At 33.7% G+C, this 10,609-nt stretch overlaps 1 protein-coding gene and 1 long non-coding RNA gene across 5 annotated transcripts; one reads left to right on the top strand and one right to left on the bottom strand.

Annotated features, from left to right (window-relative positions):
• Positions 1-1,381: 1,381 nt before the first annotated feature.
• On the bottom strand, positions 1,382-3,357 carry LOC107019397. Its single transcript, XM_027916842.1, has 3 exons — positions 2,243-3,357; positions 1,537-2,140; positions 1,382-1,477 (listed from the first exon to the last, which is right to left on the bottom strand). Exons 1-3 carry the CDS (start codon positions 3,355-3,357, stop codon positions 1,382-1,384), a joined length of 1,815 nt encoding a protein of 604 aa, XP_027772643.1.
• Positions 3,358-5,374: 2,017 nt separating this feature from the next.
• On the top strand, positions 5,375-8,173 carry LOC107019154. Of its 4 annotated transcripts, none has more exons than XR_001456761.2 (3): positions 5,375-5,953; positions 6,180-7,731; positions 7,802-8,173. It is a non-coding gene; the product is annotated as an uncharacterized LOC107019154 (long non-coding RNA). The 4 variants fall into 4 exon arrangements; XR_001456759.2 differs by having other exon boundaries at positions 5,403-5,748; positions 5,867-5,953; positions 6,180-8,173; XR_001456758.2 differs by having other exon boundaries at positions 5,420-5,953; positions 6,180-6,293; positions 7,668-8,173.
• The last annotated feature ends 2,436 nt before the right edge of the window (positions 8,174-10,609 follow it).

Raw genomic sequence — 10,609 nt, 5'->3', positions numbered from 1 at the left:
AGCACCTTCAATCTTCTTGGATGTTAGCATTTTGAGTATATCATCATCATCATTTGATCCATCATTCTTCAAGCTTCCATTTTCATCAAAAACAACATGAATGCTTTCTTCAATGCATTGTGTTCGTTTGTTGAATATTCTGTAGGCTTTGCTGGATGAAGAATATCCAACAAATACTCCTTCATCACTTCTGGGATCAAATTTTCCCAGATCATCTTTCCCATTATTCAGCACAAAGCATCTGCATCCAAAAGCTCTAAGATAGTTCAGCATTGGCTTCCTGTTGTTGAGCAGTTCGTATGGAGTCTTGTTCAACACAGCTCTTATTAGACACCTGTTGGTAACATGACATGCTGTGTTAACAGCTTCAGCCCAGAAACTTTGAGGAAGATTTGATTCAATAATCATAGTTCTGGCAATGTTCACCAAGGTTCTGTTCTTTCTCTCCACCACTCCATTTTGTTGAGGAGTTCTTGGAGCAGAGAAGTTGTGGCTTGTACCATTTTCCATACAGAATCTATCCAATGTCGAGTTTTCAAACTCTGTCCCATGATCAGATCTAATGCTGCACACAACTTGATTCAATTTGGTTTGAATCATTTTGAAGAAAACCACCAGCTCATCCGCTGTATCTGCCTTTGATCTCAAAAATCTCGTCCAGGTGTATCTTGAATAGTCATCAACAATCACCAAGATGTATTTCTTGCCATTTCTGCTTTGAACCTTCAAGGGTCCACAAAGGTCCATGTGAAGCAGCTCTAAAGTTCTTGATGATGTTACCTGATTCTTGGGCTTGAATGATGATCTGATTTGCTTTCCTTTAACACAAGCTTCACATATTTTATTTTCAGCAAACTTCATTTTGGGCAACCCTCGGACCAGGTCCTTTGAAATCAACTTATTCAATAAAGATGAACTCACATGTCCCAGCCTACGATGCCAGAGATCAGCATTTTCATTTTGAGCACTGAGACATGTTAAGTCATCTCCATGAGAGATTTCCAAGTTTGCCACATACATATTTTTACTTCTGTGTGCAGTGAGAATTACCTTGTTTGTAGTCAAACTCACCACAGTGCATTTTTCAGAAGTAAATTTGACCTCATTTCCTTTGTCACAGATTTGTGACACACTTAGCAAGCTGTACTTCAATCCATCCACATGGTAAACATTGTCAATTGAATCTTCAAGAGATCTTCCTACTTTGCCAACTCCCAAAATGTACCCCTTCTTGCCATCACCAAATGAGACACCTCCTCCTTGGAGGGTCTTGAGTGAGAGGAAGTTCTTTACATCACCAGTCATATGTTTAGAGCAGCCACTATCCATATACCAACATTGACTGCTGCTCCTCTCACTCACCTGCACCAAAAATCACTTGTTAAGCTTGGGAACCCATTTCAGCTTGAGTTCCCAGTAAGCAGACAAGGGAGTGATCAGATAGTTCTTGGTCCAATATGGTAGACTTTGAATCTTTCTAACAAAAGACCTAGGAGCATGAACAGATTTTTTCTTTGAAAATCTGTGAGTTGAGACAGGCTCTGTAGGACCAGGTCTCTCATTTGGTGCATTTTGTCTTTCAGCATAATTAGAGTATCTTTCACATGAGTTTCTCCAATTAACACACTCATTCTTCAAATGTCCATTCTTACCACAATGCAAACACAACAGATTGTCAGACACAAACACATACTTACTATGAGGATTATAAGGAGGACTTATGTTCAGACTTCCTAGTCCTTTCTTATTAAAATTACTCTGATTTGTCACATTTGACAGCAACTTTGAGGATTTGGTCCACTTAAGAGATTTTTCAAGTTCCTCCTTAAGTTTCACAATATCCTGTTCTAATTTGTTATTCTTTTCAAGTGACAACCTGAGATTTGTCTCAGAGTTCTTCAATTTTTCATGAATTTCAGCTTGCAATCCATTTGGCTTTCCATTCAGCTTTTCAGCTTCTTCAGTAAACTGACACAACTGATTCTTAAGTTCAGAGTTATTTAACTCTAGAGACGCCATTCTTGACATTGTGTCTTCAAATTGACCTTTGTTTTCAGTTAAAATTTCAAGTTCAACAATCATGGTATCTCTTTCAGATGTTAACTCTATCACAGAATCTAACATGACTTTTGCCAAGGTTCTCAATTTTTTAAGAGAATATTTATCCAAGTCATTTTTCATGTCAAGAAGAGTTACCTGATTGTCTTCTTCTTCATTTTCTGTGTGTGCCATGAGAGCAAACATTTCATTGAAGACAGTTCCCTCCTCATGCACAGCAACCATTGACACATCCTTTGGCTCATCAGGATCTTCTGAGTCACTAGAAGAATCCCCCCATGCAGCAAGAGCCCTTTTGACAACCATATCAGCAGCAGCTTTACGATCTCTGTTACCAGGTACCAGGTCCCTTCTGTTTTCCTTGTCACCCCTGTGTTTTTGATGTTCCTTGTTTTCATTCTTAAGCAAAGGACACTCTCTGATGAAATGCCCAGATTTTCCACACTTGTAGCAAGTATCACCTTGAGCAGCATTTCGAGTCCCATTAGTTCCCTTTTTATAAATTTTGTTTCTCCTCACAATTTTTTGAAATCTACTAATGAGGTATGCCATATCATCATCATCACTTGAATCTTCATCTGATTTATACTTTAGCATCAATGACTTGTCCTTCTTGGCTTCCTTCTTTGACAAATCATAGTTTCGATTCATCTCATGTGTTTTCAGATTACCAATCAAAGCATCCATAGTCAGCACCTTCAAGTCCTTGGCTTCTGTAATGGCATCAACTTTGCTCTCCCAAGACTTTGGAAGAATTCGAAGCACTTTCCTGACTTGTTTGGTCATGCTTATAGGTTCACCCAGACTTCGCAGCTCATTTGTAATGGAAGACAGCTTGGTGAACATGTCATGTATTGTTTCTCCTTCCTTCATTTTGAAGTTCTCATATTGTGAGGTAAGCATGTCAATCTTAGATTCTTTGACTTGTTCAGTTCCTTCATGTGCAGTCTTCAAGCAATCCCAAATTTCTTTAGCAGACTCACAGGCTGACACTCTGTTATACTCATCAGGTCCTATCCCACAAACCAGGAGAGTTTTAGCTTTGAAACCTTTTTCAATCTTTTTCCTGTCAGCTTCGTCATATTTCTGCCTAGGCTTTGGAACAGTGATAGTCTTCTCTCCATCCTTTTCATCCATCATCGGAACAAATGGTCCATCCAGTACGATATCCCATAACTCGCTGTCTTCAGCCATGAGGTAGTCATGCATTCTAACTTTCCACCAACTGTAGAAATGTCCATTGAAACGAGGAGGTCTGTGTGACGACTGACCTTCTTCGAGATTTAGTGGAGCAGCCATTCTAGAACAATATCACTTCCTTGGTGTTAACCAAATAGGGAGTGCCTGCTCTGATACCACTTGATAGAATGTATGCCTTCACTTAACAGTAATGGACCAGGTCCCTTACTACACTAATGAGTAAAACAGGAAGTTAAATGCAGTAAAATCAACACAATGATTTTACGTGGAAACCTCCTTGCTTAAGGGAGTAAAACCACGACCTGTCTCACAGGATTTTCAATCGTTTTCACTAATCTTCAAAAGCAAAAGCGAAACACGATTACACCAAACGTAAGAAAGAGTTATCAATCTTACCGTTAAGCAATAGTCCTCTATTGCTTAACAAGCCTAAGTAGAAAAACAATCTACCCACTAAGCTATCCCACCTGGACAACCTAGACTTTGACACAACACACCAATTCCTTTATAGATTCAGGAGTGGTTTACAGTTCAAGAACATGAGAATAAATTCCTAAACAACTAGACGAATATCTCCAGATGTTGCAGTTGTGTTTGGAATTTGATTCTGCCTTTTTCCTTTTTGTTAGCCTTTACAAGAGTTCTTGAAAAGTTTTTATCAAGTTGCAAAAGCTACCAAAAAGTGTTTAGGAAAGTGTCTTTTGTATTGACAAGTCCCTTTCCTAAACTTCTTTGCCATTGGTTGGAAAGGTCACACTTTCTGACGCCATCGGGAAGTGTGCACCTACTTTCTGTACTATCTCCAGCTGGCAGTCGACTGGCTCACTCTCACGAGAGCCTGGTACCTCTACTAGGTCCCTGGGTTTGTTTCATCTGCAATACTCAACAAGAACCCTGCAATATTCAAGTAAGAAACCCGGTACCTTTATGAGGTCCCTAAGTTTGTCAAATCATCAAAACTACAAATAACACTATGATAATTAAAACAAAGAAAGGAGAGGTACTTACCAAAGTTAAGCAACCTGAATGTACGCGCAACCACTAACTACAACTGGCGTAGACTTAAACCTCAGAAGAAGAAAACAAAGTTAATTGTTTGCCGCAAGAGTAGTGAACTAATGCATTTTCAAAGGAAAAGACACATAAATAAGATGGTAAAAAGAGTGAAAACAACTATTGTAAAGAGGATACTTTAGGCCTAAATACACTATTGCACCTGTTGATATTTTTGAAGAGTCCAAGCAACATAGATCTAGACTACACCAATCCTATCCAATGGACAAAAAACTGAAGGGGGATAAGTTTTAACTCAAAGCTAGTATACAAGAGTTCAGCAACTTTGTACAGTTATACCAAAAATATGAATTTAAGTCACATCAAGTAATTGTGTGCATTATTTGTGCCTATAGTAGGTTCTTGGTATGTAGAATCACTTGTTATAAATTAGAACTTAACTTAACTAAAGAAAAAATAATAAAGAGTGTTGTATGTTTAAGAACGATTATATATAAAGAGTACGTTTGTTATGTGGTTTTGATTCTGAGAATCAACCATTTAATGTACATACATGGTAGGTACCAGTGTAGAAAATATGAGCAACCACAGAAGATGAAATGTAAGCTCTCTATCAAATCAGGCTAAATAATTCAGAAAATATATTAATGATTTGCATGTCAATTATATTGTTCTTTGATGAGTGAATAAATGGTAATATATGTAAAAGTTTGGCAGTGTAAAAAAAGTAGAATAACCTCGTTATCCTATAAAAGGAGTAGCTGATATTATATTTGTCTACAACCTGAATTGTGCATGTCCAATCCTCGAATTTAGGAGTGATGGTGTTGAGCGTAAGTCTATGTGTCATGCCGAGCTAACATATAACTAAGAGTGTATTACTACCTTGCAATACGATAATATATATATACCTTGCAAGGTAGTAATATACTTTTTAGTTACATGTTATATATAGTGATGGTAGAAAGAATAACATGTAAAATTTTAAAAGTTAGAGAACATTAAAATAATAAGCAAAGTCGCAGCTTATGTTATGGAAATTCTTTTATGATGACTTCATCACGAACTACGTTGAAGTAGAATGGTCATTGTTATCTCCCAACGTTTTAGTTTTTCAATCTTTCTTCTCTCAAGGACCTAAACACACCACATTATATTGTAACGTGTTTGGATCTTTTTTAAAGTTATGACTAATCTGATGGGTGCACATATATAATTATTTGTGTTGTAATGATTTAATATAACAATCAAATCATCACTTTACTTTTTCTTTTTTCTACCGTAATCTATAATTTTTTCAGTAATTTCTACTTGACAGTTTACGTGGCTAACAATTTAGCTCGACTCATGTGAGCAGAGAACCATGACGAACAATTTTGCTGGGGTCATGTGAAGAGAGAAATAATTTCATGATATAAATTTCCAACTTCTTCTCCTAGATCAATTCATGCTCTTTAAGCTCCTTGGCATCAATATGTAATTTTTTTATTAGCCAAGGATACTTTAAGTCATTACAATTCGTTTTTATGCTTTCATTACCCCACCAACGACTTCATTACATTCTCTCATCGACAAGAGCTTCTTCATCTTGCAGAGTTCCCCGGTTCTCCAAGTTTTTCATTTCCCAGAGGTACTGGCTTTTCATATTCAAACCGTTTCCGAGTATTTCTGCGACTCTGAGGTAATTCTTATTGTCTCTTTATTTTTCGTTGATTTTCTTTTCTTTTGAGCTTCAATTTTTCTCGGATTTCTACGTTTGACATAATAGATTTGTAAAGCATTGATTTTAGATGAAATTTGAATCTGGAGTATTTGAAATTTGAAATCCAACAATTAAATTTATTTATGCACCCTAATTGTTTGATGATATGACTGAAATATTGTTCGTTTTTTTTTTTTTTTTTCAGGAAAGAGTTTTACTGGGGCTAAAAGGACCTTATGAAGATGCTTGTACTAACTTCGAGTATAATTTATATTTGATGGAGTGGTTTCTATCCCAATCTTCACATATGTTATTTGAGGTAAGTGAAGTTAAGTTTCAAGGAACATATTTAGTGTAGTATGTTGTTTAGACAGTTGCAATCTACTATGCTTAAAGTTATCTTTAGTTTTGATCTCCTCAAATTTATTGAAATTCTTATATAGGAATTTTAATATTGTTCCCATTGGTGGATAAGGACCGATTTTTGAAAATTTTATTCACTATATGCCACTCTCGCAGTGATTCTTATAAGCTCTAAATCTCATTCACATGTTCCATTTAATCTGGCTTTATAAATTTATGCTTAAAAGTTACCCGAGGAAGTTTTTTACTACAAGTCTTAAAATTATTCAAGGAGAACATATTAGTGACTAATAGGATTAATTTTCGGATAATTTAAAAGGAACGAAAAGAAATATAATTTCCTGCACAAGACAATACTTTGAAGTGAATGACCAACTCATTGATAAGAACAAATGCGCAATAGTATTTAAATCTTCTATTTCTGACTGCACAAGTTCATGGTGAACATAGTATCTCATGAAACCTTTGATGGGGTTAATATTGTTCTACATTGGTTGGTAAAATTTTGAATATGTACACACATAGTGTATTGACGACATGGTGTATTTGATACGGATTATGTGTCTGATCAGATCCATCACAAATCCAAAAGTGAATCAAACTTCAATATAAGATAGTATTTACAGGTCCCCGAGTGAGATTCAGCATGAAAAAATCAAAAAATTTAAGCTCTATTTTCGAATCTCACACAAAGAAGAAGCTCAGGGACAGAAATAAGCTTCTAAAGAATGCACATTGTTATTGTCTTTCCACCAAATTATTCTACTAAGGCTGTTGTTTTGTCTTTCTGGTTAGTTGTTCCTTCAAATTATTGGAGTGTAAGTTATTTTGGTGGTAAATATTGTAGATTATAAAAATTGATATTTTTGAGCCTGAGTTGTTTCGTTAGTTGATGGATATGTAGATTAGAATGGTTCAGTCTTTTGAGCTGCATGTTGAATTTTTAGTCGAATGTCTTGATGGATCAATAGCTAATCGTTGAAATTCATCCGACTCATAATTCTAATTGGGGATAAAGTATAGTATCATAGTTTTGCCAAAAATTAATGATTTGTTTGGAGGCGAAAAGAGTGATTCTTTTCGTTGGACTGCAACTAACCAGTTTCATATATTTTTATCTGTTATCTGTTAAGTTCACAAATACTTTGAGGAAGTTGGTTGGTACGAAAGAGATGTACTAAGCTCAGATAAGTTTATTATCAGCAAACTCTTTAACTAAAAATAGCTTACCAGAAGGTTATTTGGACAAGGCTGATTTACAACAAAATATGCCTCATAAATGGTCAACTTATCTTATATCTCACTGTTTGTTGCATATTGTTTACAAAAGGAAGGTTAGCCTAATGAAGACGCTTGGAGGATGAGAAGTGTGCACTATACAACATGAGTACTGAGTATGTTGAACATCTCTCTTTATGTGCCCTTATTTAGTGCAAGTTCGAAACCATACTAATATAGCTGCAGATTCATAGACAAGTTCAAGGATGGAACTGGGATGAATTAGAAAATTACAAACTTCAAAGACAAGAGTTTACATAAGCTGAAGTTTTTAGAATGACATTAAATGCGGGAGTTTTATGGCGAAAAAGGAATTAGAGGATCTTCCAAACAGAGAACAGAAGGCATAAGTCCTCATTATGTTGTTAATTTAAGATCCTTATACTAGAAGAGTTGATGAAAGCAACATCGTTTAGAAAGTTATTGGCTATCTGGTCATGTTGTGAATTTTTTTTAAAAAACAACTTTAGGTTTCAAAGTGAAAAAAGATATATGAAAATTGGAATTGTATTTGGTCATGAATATAAATTGGAGTTCTTTTTGACTTTTTGTGGTTAATTGGAGCACAAGTGTATAGACAGGTTTAACATGTGAATTGATCCATTTTCATCTCTTTTTATCTGCGAGCTTCAATGATCATAAGTGAAGTGAAAAAATTTAATGGTTTAGTGGCAGATCTAAATGCTATTATAGCTTCAACAGAGATTAGTTATACAAGAATCAACTTTGTGGATCATACATATCAATCATTCATATGTATACTTATATCAGATATTCTCATAGTTACTACAACTTTCTCATTTTGAGGAAATAACAAAAATACTGTGCCATTACAGTTTCTAATGACACGCTTGAGTCATAAAGTGTCAAGCATCACGGTGTGTGGTTAATATTACTTAAATAATATATGGCTCGTGACTGCAGGGACAACAATTACCTAGTTATTCTTATACGCATTGGGGAATGACCCTTAAAGAATTTGTGGAAGTCCATGCAAGTGGATTTTTGTATCTGATAAAAGTGGCCCTTCCCAAGTGGACGAATGGTGCACCAATACGTGGCAAATAAATTCAATTGTAAAGATCAAATTAGAAAGTCTTGAATAAACATCCCTGAGAATTTGAACCAAGTAATGCTAGACACTTTGAAAATTCACATCATCGAACATAAACACTAAAATTTTATGAGACTTTTGCAAAATGTTCTAAGTAATGCTAGATGTGCTTACAATTTTCTATGTAATGATTAGATACATATTCTTTACTTTGCATTTGTTTAGTAATGATTAGATACATATTCTTTACTTTGCATTTGTTAAGTAATGATTCGATACATATTCTTCACTTTGCATTTGTTAAGTAAAATATAGTGAAAATGCATAACTCATTTTTTTCTTTTATAATGTTTAATGACACAACTGATATTTATTATTTGTAATTCATTTTTACATGACTTAGTACTTTTTACATTATGACTTATTAATTGTCAATATTTATTTCATGCAATTTTACTATTTTTTGTTTCAGTATTTTAGTCCAATGTCATTAGTTATCCTATATTTCTTTGGTGTTTATTTTGTTAATTACGATTTACCATAAAGAGTCATATTATACGTGGATTAAAGACATATTTTAAGTGCAAGTCATTTGTTTTATACGAAGGCTTTATCAAAACAAATGCCCGAAAAAATCTAGGTTTTGATAAATCCAACTTTTACTTATTCGATTTAGTTTATAAATTTAAAACATTGATATAATTGATTTAATTTGATATTTAACAATTCAAAAACAATCCAAATTATATAAATGAGAAACTTAAATAAATATACTACACTAAAAAATATTTACCATTTATAACCATAACATTTTTTTTACTTGATCATTTTAATACATTTATAATAAAGTTTTAACACATATTACAAAGAACAAATTATTATTCACCTATAATACAAGTTTTATTGATGGATAACATATTTATCACACATTTCAATACACTTATAATTCAATGTGTCTATTTCTTACCAAACAAGCATATTTTAAAAAAAACAAACAATTATAATACATAAATATTGCATACAAAATTCAATTTTAATACGTATTGCAAATTTAACATAATATTGTTATAAATAATAATAAATAAAGAAATATCGCTAAAATCAATAATTATTTATTAAAAGATTCCAATCCAAAGTAATTTTTTCTACTTTTTATTCCTTTTGAGTAAGAACTTTAGAGATTAGTTTGTAATGAACGTGTACCTTAGGAATCAGAGTTACTGTGGTGCAATTTATGGTCTTCAACATCTTTTTTGTGTTTGAAAAAAATTGTATAGCAACATCAGACACTTCATCACCAAGATCCATTTTTTTAAAAAAAATAATAATTAAAGTAGCTGTTGATATTCTTTGAATGGAAGCAACATCGCGGTGACTCAATTAAAACGAATTAGTTAAAAGAATTTTAAAACGTTTTAAAAAAAGGGTTACAAGGAGTAAAATCAGTTTAAAGGGATTAAAGAGAGTCGCCACCTAATTTTTTTGGAAAACTAAGAAACCGATTAATTAATTAACTTGAAAGAGAGTCTACGAAACCAATTTGATTCTAGGTAAGGGGTTCAAGTTATTTCGAAAGGAAGGGGTTAGACACCCTTCGAAATCCACAACTGTGGTTCCTGACTGAGTTCATTTTTTCAAATTGAGAAGGAGAACAAAATATTGTAAACATTCAATATACACAATAAAATACAATAATGTTATCGGCCTAACATCGATAAATACAAAATAATGAATTTAAAAAATGTAATTCGAACTCCTTGCGAATAGCTTCAAGGAAGCAAGTCTTCGGTACCTATAAACACACATAGTAAAAGTATTAGTAATAAATAAATATGAATAAAAATGAATTAATCAAATAGTAACTTAATAATAAAAATCCGTCTTATGAACATGGGAGGCCTTGGAAATCGATGATAATTTCTTCATCGGCCAATTCTAAC

Source organism: Solanum pennellii, chromosome 5 (assembly GCF_001406875.1).
Source record: "Solanum pennellii chromosome 5, SPENNV200".
NCBI lineage: Eukaryota > Viridiplantae > Streptophyta > Magnoliopsida > Solanales > Solanaceae > Solanum > Solanum pennellii.
The sequence above is the reverse complement of the archived record's forward strand: the minus strand, read 5'-3'. Positions and strand labels throughout refer to the sequence as shown.